General features: G+C 51.6%; 1 protein-coding gene across 3 annotated transcripts in view; it reads right to left on the bottom strand.

Annotated features, from left to right (window-relative positions):
• Syt6 (synaptotagmin 6) overlaps positions 1-2,499 on the bottom strand; it is a 57,327-nt gene extending 54,828 nt beyond the window's left edge. For all 3 annotated transcript variants that reach the window (XM_076861843.1, XM_076861844.1, XM_076861845.1), the window contains exon 1: positions 2,337-2,499. In XM_076861843.1, coding sequence (XP_076717958.1) covers positions 2,337-2,499 — 163 coding nt within the window. The remainder of the gene's footprint in view (positions 1-2,336) is intronic.
• Positions 2,500-13,322: the final 10,823 nt, after the last annotated feature.

The following is a 13,322-nucleotide window of genomic DNA, read 5'->3' as shown; positions in this document are numbered from 1 at the left end:
TTCTTTCTTGTGCTATGACCCAGGGTCTCCTCTCTACTTCTCCTATCCCTTTCAGTCTCCAAGCTTGGCTTTTGGGCTTCCTGGGGCTTGTGACTCAGCAACCAAAGTTCAAGTTCCCCAGGGCTGACAACTCAAACTTGCCTTTTGAATCAGCCTGCAGGGAAGGCGTATTGATTCATCTGGACTGACTGACTCTTACCCCTCAGGCTTCTCTCACCCTCAACCTGGCTGTCCAGGCACCTATCATTCCAGACTAAAGGACATTTCTCTGGACAGAACACCAATGCCTCCCTACTGCCTGGATGTGCTACACACAAACACCCCAACAACCCCCATCCCCACCACCAGGATTTCTGCCCTGAACAGATAGGGGGAACCCCAGGTAGAATTCGACAGGTGTGTTCTCACCCTCTAGGCCATGAGGGGTCAGAACCAGCAGTAATGCCCCACTGGAGATGGGTCATTGGAGGAAAAGACAGAAGAGAGCTAGGTAATAAGGGGAGACAGGAAGTGACTCTGGCTTGAGGAAAATTCTCTGTCTGGTGGGTATGGGGAGTTGGGTGATGTAGAAGCAGATGACACCAGAGAACCAGAGTCTAATAATATTTGGGGAGCCTGATCTGTTCTGAGAATTTCCAAGGAGAACCAACTGCCCAGCCTTAATCATAGTACCATCCTCTAGAAGTTCTTCATGTCTATTCTCCATCCCTTCTGCTGCAGTAATCAACCCATTGATTAACTATTGAGAGAGAGAGAGAGAGAGAGAGAACATGCTAGAGCAGGGACCCCTACAACTCATACAGGTCAGAGGTGAGCTCCAAATCACCAAAAGGCTGGATATAGACCAGTCACACACACACAAGCCTACCTTGGCTCTATTTCTAACCTGGAATACACCTCTATTTCCCACCCTTAACCTCAAATGAAACTAGGGCTCTGGAGCCTGCACCCCTGGGGAGCTTACCCCACCTGTACATGATCATGGAACCTCTCCACTTCCGACCCTGGCCTCTTGTCCCTGGAGAAGCGGGTGGGAGACTAAATGCCCACTTCTAGCGACCCCGTAAACCTCCTCTCTCTCCCATACCAGCGGTGTGGAGCCACCGGGAGACTCCTGCATATCCCTTGGCCCAGCGTCAATGGGGTGGGGGGTCGAGGGACAAGGAGAGGTGGACTCTGCGGAGTCCCAAGGAACCCCAGCGCCTTGGTCCCTGCAGGATCTCCCCACCCCCACTCCGCATTCTTCCCAGCCGGTCCTCCGGAGGGGACGCGACCCTGTACATCCTCCCACCGGCACTCTCCACGCAACGGGACAAAGAAACCCCACTGCAGCCGGCAAGCGTGACCGCAGGGCACTGGTGCAGCAGGTAAATACCCAGGGCCAGCCTTTGGTCACACCACCGATCCTTCTGCGGCTCCCGCCGCCAGGGCGCGACAAGCCATTCCCGCTGTTGCGACTCCTGCGAGACGTCGCAGCTGCACTCCGGGCCCCGGCCCCGCGGGGCTCGGGCTCGGGACTCACCGGCTCCGGCGAGCTCGACTCGACTCGGGCTCCCGCCTGCACTCAGCGGCCGCCTGGGGCTGCGTCGGGCGCAGAGTCCGCGAGGCTTGGGCAGGAGGCGCCCTCTTGGCAAAGTCGGCGAGAGGCACCGGCTCAGTCGCGCACCCGCCGGGAGTCCGAGTGAGTCAGAGGGAGACCGAGGGAGCGAGTTATAGGGGCGAGGGGGGTGTGGGGGGAGGACGCCGCGACAGCCTCCCCCACTCCGCCTCCCGACCCCCGCCCCCATCGGAGACGCAGAAAGCCACTAGCAGCGGGAGAGACACCCGGACACAAAGACCTCGTGCCAGCCGCAGACCCAAGTTTCTCCCTAACCCAGGGGGCTCGGCGTTTACTGAGAGAACAACGGACGGTCAGATCAACTGACGAACTCTAGCACCTGGACACTGCCAAAGGGGACAAGCTTTTTCTGTAGCCAGTACGTCCCTCGGCTCCTGCTGGACCCACTGACCCCTCCCCTGGCAGACAGCCTGTAGGGCGAGCCCAGAAACGCGAGGGAAACTGAGGCCCCGAGGGTGTCGTCTCCCGGGAGCTTTCCGCTGGGTTCCCACAATGGTCACCCGAGAGGGGCAGGGGGTTCTGTCTCTCCCGATTCCCTTCAGATGTCTCCTTGCCCTGCAGGAGATGGGCCAGGGGACGGTGTGAGGCTGGTTGCGAATCCACAAGCCCAGGCTGGAGTTCTCGCTCTATCTTCCCGGCTACTGGGGCGAGTGTTTGGGGCATGGGGACGGCCAAGATGAGCATCCAAGAAGGTAGGGGGTCCTGGGTCTCCCGTTACCTGCGTCGGCAGCGCTCGGACTCCTCTCTGGGGGCTGCAGTTCAAAGCTCCGACAAGTCTCCACGTCCAGCCCAAGAGGAGGCGGCCGGGCCCGGCACAGTGAGGCCAGGACCGCGAGCGCCGCCTGGCACCGAGGCCCTCCGGCCCCCCACACCCCGCTCATGCCCTGGACACCCAGGCCTGCAGAGCAGCCTCTCGAACCCTCACAGCTGCGGGACTGGGGCGGGGCAAGGCGGCCCCAAGAAGACCCTCCCCGCAGCGGCCCCCTGCGGCTCCGTTCTGCTTTTAATCACTTCCCCGCAGGGTCCCCGCCCCTCACGTGGCATCCCGCGGCAGCTGGCAAGTCTGGCGCCTCCTGGCCGCCCCCTCGACACTCAGGGACTGGCCTGAGTCCGGGCTGGTTCCAGCCCCGTTATCCCGCGCCTTGAGGGGCTTGGTTGCAAGACCAGGGAAAGAGCCCGAGTCCCTCTCCGCATTCAGTATCGGTTGTGACCTTGGTCCTCTCTGAGCCTCAGTTTTTTTCTCCCGTAAAGAAGGTATAATGATTATGAGTGTTTCATGGGCCCCACGGGATATAAAGATAGTGCTTGTGGAAACGCTGGGTAAATAGCCACATGCCACACAAGTGGCCGCTAATAGATAACCCCATAATAGATGACCTGGCTGTGAGTGGGAGGACCTTGACAAGAGAAGTTAGTCAGACTTGCCTCAAGTCCCATCTTCGGAGATAGAAGACCCCAAGATTGCGGAGCGATGCAAACTGCAAGAAGACTTTCTGAGCCCCGCAATCCTGCGGTCCACAGTACCCGCACGTTGCTATGGCGACGGGAGACAGCGGCCGTCTCTCTCCATGGCAACGGGAGGGGAAAGTTTCTGGCGAATAGGAATGGGGGGCATTTCAAGAGGGTGCCCTATTCCCGCCAGACTCACCTCCCTGATCAGGTGCAACCCCACCAGAAACAATGTAGCTTTTTCAATTAAGTATAACGAGGACCTGAAGGACTGAAAATTAAACCGTGGGATTGAGGCTAGACTTGAAAAGCAGAACTCTCAGGAACTGTGGAGTGAGGAGGCCCAGGAACAGGTTGTCTGGGGGGCTTTGAGGTGCCTCACTCAGTGCTAGAAATGTGTGGACCGTGGCGGTCAGCGGATTAGGGCCCTGCAGAGCCCAGTCACTGGAGTCTCTGTCCTCTACCTGTCCGCGGTGCGGCCCCTCTCTACGTAGGACTCACCCGAAGCTCCTTCCCCGAGCTGGGACCGAAACTTTAGCTGGAGCCTCCGGAAGCCGCGGGGCTGGTGTGTGCTCGGGTGGGCGGTGGTGGAGGAGGGTCTTTCCTCCTAATTAACACTCTAATTGGAAGTGGCTCGGGCGGTGACTCACGTTCCGGAGGGAGGAGATTCCGAGCCCCAGCTCCTGGCGGTCTCTACCGTGCACCATCTGCGCTAGAAGAGCCACCCGGTCCTTGCACTTGCGAGCCCGGGGCAGCTAGTGCCCCGGGTACCGAGGACCAGGCGGCAGCCAGAGAGGACCCTGGCCTAGTTCTGCGGCCTTTCGGCCCGGGACGTTCCTGGCTCTGTCCAGGGTGCTGAAGAAATATTGCGTGGGCTCGGGCTAGGGGAGGGGGAAGGGCGCTTGGCGGGGGTGGGGGTGGGGGGGACTGTCGTAGCTTCCACCCTGACCCCTGGCGTTTGTGATTTGAAAGATTTAGGAACTGGGGCGGGAGGTACCGAGCAAACACGATCCAGACGGTACTATGCAGTCCAGGCCACCTTCCTGCGGGTGGTGCTGGGTTGCTGTTCCAAGAACAGGTAAGGTTCTAGCGTCTCCCTTCACCTTCCGGTGCTTCTGAAATCCCACCTGAGGAGCCCGGAGGCCCCATAACCTTCTCCTCCACCCAATGCAGACCTCAACACCAGGAAGAGACAGGAGCTTGCAGGTCCCTGGCTACACGCTCATTAGCAGTTTCCAAAGCGGCGGGTTTGTGTTTATGTAAAACACAAATGGAGATAAACTGCTCTCTGCCCGTGTTTATGGCAACTCTGTCACTCCGCGGCGATATCTCCCTCCCCCCTCTCGAGTTCCTGGGGAAATTCGCAGAACAAAGCGCCTTGTTTTGCCTTTGCAGAGAATGAAAAAAAAAAAAAAAAAAAAAAAAACCACAGGACGGGTCCAAGGGCCCAGGCCTGTGATGCAGGGAAATCAATATTTTGCTTACATCCGAGTAGGGGAATTTGCATCTAAACTGAAGGCAAAGGAGCCTGTTTGGAGCAGAGCAGGTGGCAGGAGCTGAGAATTAACAGATAATTTCTCATTGTTCCCGGATTCAGCCTCCACACTCGGCAGGCGGTTCTGCAGCCTCTCTGGTGCTCTCGGCAGCAGCTCCGGACCTGGCATTTCTCAACCTAACAAAGAGAAGGAGATTCTGACCTGACAGAGATACAGCAAGAGGCTGGAGCTCCCTGGCTCCTATTGAATTTGGAGTGCAGAAGTGAGAGTATTTGAGAGCTGCAGAGAGAATAAAACAGAGGCAGAGACCAGAGAAAAGACAGAGACAGAGGGGCAGAGAATGAGAGAGATACATAGAGAGATCGAAGAAGACAGAGAGAACAGAAACGGAGACCAATGCACTTATAAAGGGACATATATATTCAGAAAGTGATATTAAAAACATTTTTCTTACATTATAAAGCCTCACCCTAGTTGTCTTCTTCAACCTGCCCCTCCACAGCAGTTGCTGATACCATGGTGGTCACATAACCAGATACAAAGCAGAAAAAATCCTCATGTAAAGATGTGAACTTTTTCTCTCCAGAACCCTTTTCCCCACAAGTCCAAACCCAAAACACATCTATGCTTCTTCCCACGTGAAGAGACAAAATTCAGACTCCCCACGTCCCACCCAAATACAGAAAGGGAAGAAAAGTAGGAATAAGTGGAGTTGTCCCTTCAACCTTATCTCTAGAGAAAGACCATTCTGTGTTTGGATTTGGAGTAGGGGCAGGAGAGAAGGCAATATGGGATAGGGCCAAAAAAGGGTATTAGATAGCCAATGTCCAGGGATGTAGGACCCATGCACCAAACCAGCCATGGGGACTTTGCATGTTCTGTAAGATAAGGTCAGTGTCCTTATCTGAAGTTGAATTAGGACTTCTTTGAAGCTGTTTCCAGCAATAACACTCTAGAAGGGATGGTTTTACCCATGTCCAAGTCACTTTTATCTTCCCCTCCCCCACTGCTCATACAGCTATGGCTGGAACATCCTGAGTCTGGGGCCTTCAGGTCAGATTGCTCAGAAAAAGATAAGGGGACTGAAGTGGTGTGGGATATGAAGGTTGAAGGCAGAAATCAGGGGGCTCCCACCCCTATGCCCTCCTCTCCTCAGCAAAAGTTCATATTTCTACCCACCCACCCCTAAGTCTCTGCCCTTGGGCAGGCACCCACCCTGCTCTGACTAGCACTGTCTTGTTGGGTTATGCTGCAACTAAAATAAATTAAAACCAAATAATAATTTTTTTAAAAAAATTGAACCTTGGTAGGAAATTGCTAATGCTGTAGGCGTGAAGAGTGAGCTCCTTTGACATGAGCCGATGTGTCATATTGTCTTTCCATCTCAATGCAATTTCTAAATAGGGAGCCTTCTTCCTATTCCCTCCTCCCTGTCAAGTCCCCAGCAGAGATGTAAAGGGAGCAGTCTGACGCTCTTAGTTGAATTGTCTGACGTGCAGGGAGAGACACAGGGAATCGACACAAGTGCCACAGTTTTACCAAGTGAGTGGGAGCCAACAGGGACACTAACCCAACCTTGGAAACCCCCTGATCTCCTCTCTCTGCCTCCCTCATCCCCTGCTTACTGAGACATGTTTTTTTTTTTTTTTTCTCAGATATAGAGGGACATCCAGCAGATACACAGAGGCAACCTGTACTCTTCCAGCGAGTAAGTCTCTGAAAATTGCCAAGAAGGATTTTATCCCATTTGAACCCTGAGAAGTAGAATCAGTGGATGCTAATGATCCATCTGGTAGATGAGAAAATTAAATGACTAGTCCCAGCCATACAAACTAGGAGATAGCAGAGAACTGGAACCCAGGCTTTCGGATCCCAGATCAGTTCCCCTTCCTTCTTCACTGTGCGGGGGAGGATGGTAGGGATGTGGGGAAAAAAATCATCTTTTCTTTAAAAGTTTATGATATTTAAAAATTGACTTTGTAAGAAATAAAATATTTGGAAATAAACTATAGAACAGTGGAAGATTTATTCCTATGCCTCTTTGCATTTAGCCATTCCAATTGCCTCTTGGACTCAATTGCTAGTCCAGAGAGAAGTTGGTGTCATTGATAAAATCCAGGGTTGGGGCCAGACAGCTTCACAGGTCAGGACTGGTTTGGTTGCTTTGCTTTTGGATGGGTGTCTGCTACAAGGGAGTCGCTGTTACACCTGAGTTGTGTCCTGTGGTCAGAGACCAGCTTCCAGGAAAGAGCCAAGCTGTAGTTCTTAGACAACCAAGACCTTAGTGACTATAATTCTCCCCAAGGAGCCTGGAGAGAGCTTGCAACCTCAGGACTCTGGCTGTTCCACTAATGAAAGGGAACCAGATAAAATGCCAAAACGAATTAAAGTGACAACTCCAAAAAGGCTCTGCCCAAATCAGGAGGTCTTAATCCTGGATTAAGAGAAGTCAGGAGGGAAGAATCCACTGAGCATGCTTTGGGTCAAGGGCTTGAAGCCCCCCTGTGGAATCAAGGTGGCTGGAGCACCTGGAGAGAACAAATCTGCTCACCATATTCTAGCTTTCATGTATTTGGTAAAACAAAAATCCTTTTCTTCCCTAGCCCCCAAGCCCTATCTGTATTTCTGCTGTTTGCTAATGGCCCAGGAACTGGTTTGAGTGAGTCAGCCCCCCCCCCCCCCGACCATTTGTAAAGTATTACACAGTTTATAATAACACTCTCATGTATGTTATCTCATTTCATACAACAGCCCTGAGAGGTGGATATTATTACTCTCACCTCCCTGGTGAGGCCCTAGACAGGCTGAAAATAACTGGTTTGGGATTCTTTGCTGGAAAGTGGCAGAACTAGAACTCCAGCCTCTCTTTTCACATCATTCATTTACTTGTTTATTCATTTAGCATTTATTGAGGTCCTATTAAGAGCCAGTTTATGCCAGGAACACGGGACATGGTTGCTGTGCTGTGTCCTGTACCCAGTGGCCTTTAGCCACACAGCATGCAGAGCCCTGAGCATGGGGCCTCTGTCCTGAGGGAGTGCCCTTAATCATGGAGAGAGGCCACGTGTGAAATTGATTTAAAATGAGTTCTTTCACTTCTTTGCTGCACAGTTGCCCATGCCCACATCAGCTGTGAAACTCTTCTGTGACACACTTCTCTCTGGATTTTCCTTATTCTGAGTTCTCTACTCTCCTCTAACTCTGTCCTTCCAGGGTTCAGTTCTTATCCCTGAGATGAGGCACTGAGTGGTCTCACCCACACCTGGGGCTTCAAATTTTAAATAATACTAAAATTAATAGTAGTAGTACTAAACACATACTGAGCTTTTTTTAACCCTGATCCAGGCTCTGTGCTGCTTGGTTAATATGCATTCTATCATTTAATCCCCACAATGACCCTGTATTATCCTAAGTGTACCAAGTGACAGCCAGAACTGGAAACCAGAGCATCTCACCCCAGGGCCCACACCTAAGGATCTCCCATTCTCTGTCCCATCCCTTTCTCCTTGATCCTACATGTGCGGTTCAGAAACTTCTGACCTCATAAATTCAACATGTCAAAGGCAGAGATTTCTACATTTTGCAAATCCACTCTTCCTCCTTAAATTAGGACATAACCAAACTAGTTTCTTAAAGGAAAAACCTCAGAGGCCTCCTTGATGCTTCCTTCTCCATTGTCTACCTGCATTCAATCTCCTTTTTTTTTTTTTTTTTTTTTTTTTTTACTCCATACAATGGGTTGAGTTCCCTCCCCAACTCCATTCCCATTCTTGCATCCCCTGTCACTGCCCTAACTCAGGTGCTCAATATTCCTCTTCAGGATCATGATGGTGACTTACACGACAGTGACTTATAGAATAATATGATTATGCCACCCTCGCTCTCACAAACCTTCAGAGACTGCTCCTGGGGCCTTTGGGATAAAGTTGATACTCTCAGACCCGGCCTCCATCCACCTATGCAGACTCCTCCCCAGACACTCTACAGTGGTGTCCCCTGTAGGCAGTCAGTGCTGTGGCCACAGAGCAATGATGCCTGTCTCTCCTCCTCACTGCCCACCCACCTTCCCTGCTTCCGCTGTTTGTTGTCTTCCATCTCTGCCCTCTCTAGGTCCTGGAACTTTGTAACACTTGTCTCTCTGTCCTGTGCATCTGTCTTCTTCCTCATTACCCAGCTGGCTTCTGGAGGGTGTGGTGGGGTGTGGAGGTGAAGAGGGTAGGCTTTGGAGCCAGAGTGCCTGCTTTCAAGTTTATACCCACAATCCAAATGAATGAATGACACAGCAGCTGCGCAACCTCGGGTGAGTTACTAAACCTCTATGGACCTTCATTTTCTTGTTTATAAAATGGAGATGATAGCAGTTGTCACTCTCTTATCAGTTTACTGAGACGCTTCAATGAGTTGATGTACATGAAGCACTAAGAACAGCCTGACTTCCAGAGTTGACTGGGATGTCCCCTTCCTTGACAGCCCACTGCACTCAAAGCTTTCCTTTGTCATGGAATTTAGCGAGGCAAACCACTGATTGCAACCTGTGAGCTCCTTGAGCTGGGGTCTGTTTCTTTCTCATATTCTTAAGCTCAGTGTCTCACCAATGGATCCACGTTTAGCAAATGTCTATTGCTTTTAGGAGAAGGGAATGGGTGGAGGTAACACCATGCAGAGGGAGGAGTGAGTGCGGGAGGAATCCCCGAGTAGAAACATGGGCCGAATCAGGAGAGGCTTCCAGAAAGAGGAGAGTTTTGAGCATTGGGAGTTTGTTTTGTTTTGCCAGGCAGGGTTTAAACTGGAAGGAGTCAGGGGAGCATATTCATTCTAGACTGCAGGAACAACCCGAGACGTCAGTTTTAAGCAAAGAATAAGTACTTTATATGAAGGAGAAGACAGACTTTCATGGCCTGGGGCCAAGATGAAGGACAAGCTGAGAGAGGACCCTTGGTGCTAAGTACTCCCACATCCACCACTCGGAGGTTCAATCTCTCAGCTGGGTTTTTATCTAGAGCCCAGACTCTGCAGTCAGTCCAAAGGCTGGGCAAAGGGACACCGGACCCCAGCCCTCCAGGAGATGTCCTTGAACCTACAGGAAGCTGGGAGGCCCCAGCTCAAAACTCTTCTGCAGCCAGACATGGTAATCCCAACTGCTCAGGAGGCTGAGGGAGGAGGACTGCAAGTTCAAAGCCAGCCTCAGCAATTTAGTGAGGACCTGTCTCTAAATTAAAAATAAAAAGGGCTGGGGACATCACTCAGTGGTAAAACACTCCTGGGTTCAATCCCCAGGACCAAAAACCAACCAAACAAACAACACCAAAAACCCTTCTGCAAACTCATGAGAGTTTGGGGCCTGAAAAGTTTCTTTCTGAGAAGAAATTCCTCATTTTTTTCTCAAGTGTCAAGCCATTGCTGTGAAGCAAGCGTGTGTGTCTGCTGGGACAGCTGACTGTTTGCCAGGATAAATTTCTGATAATAACACACAGTCATTACTGCGCAATTAGCACTGCTAATGAGGAATGCAAAGTTCCCTTCCCACTCCTTCCCTCCCTCACTTTTTACCTCTTTCTGTCCTCTTCTCCTCCTTCACACACATTCTCCTCCATCCCCTCCATCCCAGAGCTGGCAGTGGGGGAAGGAGGGGCTCAGGGTGGGGCTGTCAGAAACCGGATTCTGACTCTCAATTCTCCGAAATTAACAAAGTGTCTGGAAAGCTGGGAGAGTGACAGAGAACAAAGGGATGTGGAGGAAGGAGAGGGAGAGTTTAGCCTTGGACATGAACATCAGTGACAAGGGGAGGAAGCCAGGAGCCTATGGAGGCGGCCTGCCCTTCAGGTAATGTGGCAGTGACCTGCCATCCTAGAGACCCTGGCTATTGTCCTGGTAATAGGGGGATTGAAGAGCTAGCCCGTGCTGAGGCCAGGTACCAGGGCGGTGGGCGGGTGATGCTGTTTGTTTAGGCTGCTGGTAGGAATAGCAGCAAACTCAATGGTAACATATTTTGTTTCATTCTGAGTAATTATTCCCCTACACACATGCTCTCTCTCTCTCTCACACACAGAGGCATTAGCACATTCAGACACATGCCACCAGAGGGGTTCTCAGCCATGCTCCTGAAAGCACATGATAGATTCCTCGTTACCTCTCCCCTCGGGTGACTATTGAGCTGTCAGGGAACCTCAGCAGCCTCTGTAGGATGGAGAGGGGCACGTTTAAAATCTGCCCAGAAAATCATGGAGGGGGCCCAGGGCCCAAGGAGGTTTCTGCTTCCAAGTGGGCTTCTTCACACCGGGTCGCGGAGTAGCCCCCTGACTGATGAGCAGAATCCATGGTGGCTGATGGGGTCCCACCCAGGAAGGAAGAGGAAAAGTGGTTAAGCTTCCAGCTCCAGCAGGTGGCCTCAGGGACAGGAGTTACCCAGGTGGGGCCTGGAAGTCCAAGACACTTGTGGGGAGAGCAGCAGGCCTGGGGGTGGCCCCAGGCCACAGCTCTAGCTGGGGAAGCTCCAGCCCCAGCAGGAGGCTGATTGGCTGGCCTGGCTTCTCTCCTGTCCAATTCTTGCTGATTCTGTGCTGTGAAAATTGCCAAAAACCAATTGTTTTCCTCACAGCTGTGCTCACCTGGGGGCGGGGCGGGGATGGCAGGAGACTTTCATTATTCATTGGACTAAACTGTTAGAGCCCAACAGCACAACAAAGGAAAGCAGCCGGCTTTGTTTGGAAGCTGGTCTAATTGTCATCAAGTTGGTGAGTGAGATGCTGAGTCCTGGGAGGCTCACAGTGGCTTCATGTGGCTTCATTCAGCCTGGGAGGTGCCGGGGTGGGGGAGGCAGAGAGATGATGAGCAGAACTTGGGCAGTGCTTTCCTGGGAGTTCCTGGGCCATGAAAGTCCCTCCTGTGAGCCCCCCCCCCTCAATTCTGATGCCCTTTTGTTCCCCCACAGGCCAGGCCAGAGCCACAAACGCTGAGCCTTTTCTGTTTTGATATCTTTATTGGGAGGAGGGCTTCAGCTTCCTTATCTGGGTTGGATCCCCTAGAGCCCTTTATTTCTGCAGTTTTAAATGTCCTCAGGTTTTAGGTAATTGCTAATTTAACTATCTCCAGGATCAGACAGGGACAAGACCCTAGGCAAAGGGAGGGCAAAATTGTGTCTGTTCCCCCCCGCCCCCCGCCGCCTCCTTTGGCATTTCCAGCCTTTGCTATATAGTGTCTGTTACCTAGTATGTGCTCAATAAAATTTAATTAGGTGGAATAACTGGGATGAGTGTTTCGAAGTTTGTGGGGTGGGGAGTGGAGTTATTTTTAGTTTAATCAATTCCTCCCTGCCAGGGAGAGAAGGGAAAACCACCAAGTGTCTAAAAGCAAAGGGAATTTATGTTGAGCACAGAGTGGGAAAGGAACGTGTCCTCCTCTACCTGGGATTCCTCAAATCTGGCCACATGGTGAGAACTCCTGCCTTGAAGATCCCCCAGGTAAATGTTCATGTCCTTCCCGTAGATGGCAACCACCAGGACTGGGAGACACTGCCCCATCACGTCCCTCTGACCTCTGCGGCACTGGCACTAGGGTCCTCCAGAGCACCGCGGGGCAGCTCCTGACAGATCCTCTCCATGCCCTGGAACCTTCTTCCTTGAAACACTGGTGCAGTTTTCTTTCCCTCCCTTCCTCTAGGATCTGCTGTTGGTTCTGCTGCTGTCTCCACATTCTGCTCCTGGGATGCTCATCCACCACCTGTGCTCTCACCTGAGTGAAGACAAAACTCCTCTTCCTGGCTTTTCCTTGACATGCCACAGTAGGCCAGCAGTGGAAAGACCCTCAGAGCTACCGAGGAAGAAGGAGTTACAGATCCCATCAGTAAGTCGGGGTATCTGAGACTTATCACACTTCCACCAGAAAGAGCAAGTGCCAGGCCACGGGTACCTCGCCTGAACCCAACCCAGTAAGGTGGAGCCAGTAGGGGTGGGGACTGTCAGTGGTCACCAAAGCAGCAGTGGAAATGAGGGTTCTGACATTTATCCCAAGCTCTGTAGCAGCAGCCAAGTGGTCACTGTGCTGTACAAGAGAGAAGAAAGCTAACGGTCACCCAAAGTGCTGTGTGTGTGTGTGTGTGTGTGTGTGTGTGTGTGTGTGTATTGAACCCAGGGCCTCACACATGGCAAGCTCTTTACCATTGAGCTACATTTCCAGCCCTTTTTATTTTTACTTTGAGATAGCACCTCACTAAGTCGCCCAGGCTGGCCTCGATCTTCTGATCTTCCTGCCTCCGTCTCCCGAGTCACTGGGATTACAGGCACACACCACTGATCCCAGCTCTCGTAAAATCTTACAAAAAGACTACAGTGAACTGTCACCCAGAGAGTTGGACGACCCTGTGTTCAGTGCAAGACAATTCCAGGTGACAAGACACAGATTGTTTAAGAGGATGGGCCTTGGAGTTGGTCAGGGGTAGAGAATTTATTTAATATGCATAACCTTCCCAAACATCTGTTTCCTCATCTATAAAATGGGGGACAGTATGACCGCCTTTTGGAATTATCAAGAGAATTAAATATGTTCATTTCTGGAAAAATTAAATTCAATTGTTTCTAGAAAAAGAGTAAGTGGCCAATAAATTGTAGCTATGTGATTATTGTTTGGATTTGATGACGGCTTTAATGACTCATGTGAAAATCAGGACTGTGACTTTGATGATGGGTCACGGGTTGAGCACCTTGACTCAGGCAAGCAGTAATGCCCCCCTAGCAGAACCTGCCCTCAGCTCCACAGAGTGA

The sequence above is a fragment of the Callospermophilus lateralis genome, chromosome 7 (assembly GCF_048772815.1).
Source record: "Callospermophilus lateralis isolate mCalLat2 chromosome 7, mCalLat2.hap1, whole genome shotgun sequence".
Classification (NCBI taxonomy): domain Eukaryota; kingdom Metazoa; phylum Chordata; class Mammalia; order Rodentia; family Sciuridae; genus Callospermophilus; species Callospermophilus lateralis.
The sequence above is the reverse complement of the archived record's forward strand: the minus strand, read 5'-3'. Positions and strand labels throughout refer to the sequence as shown.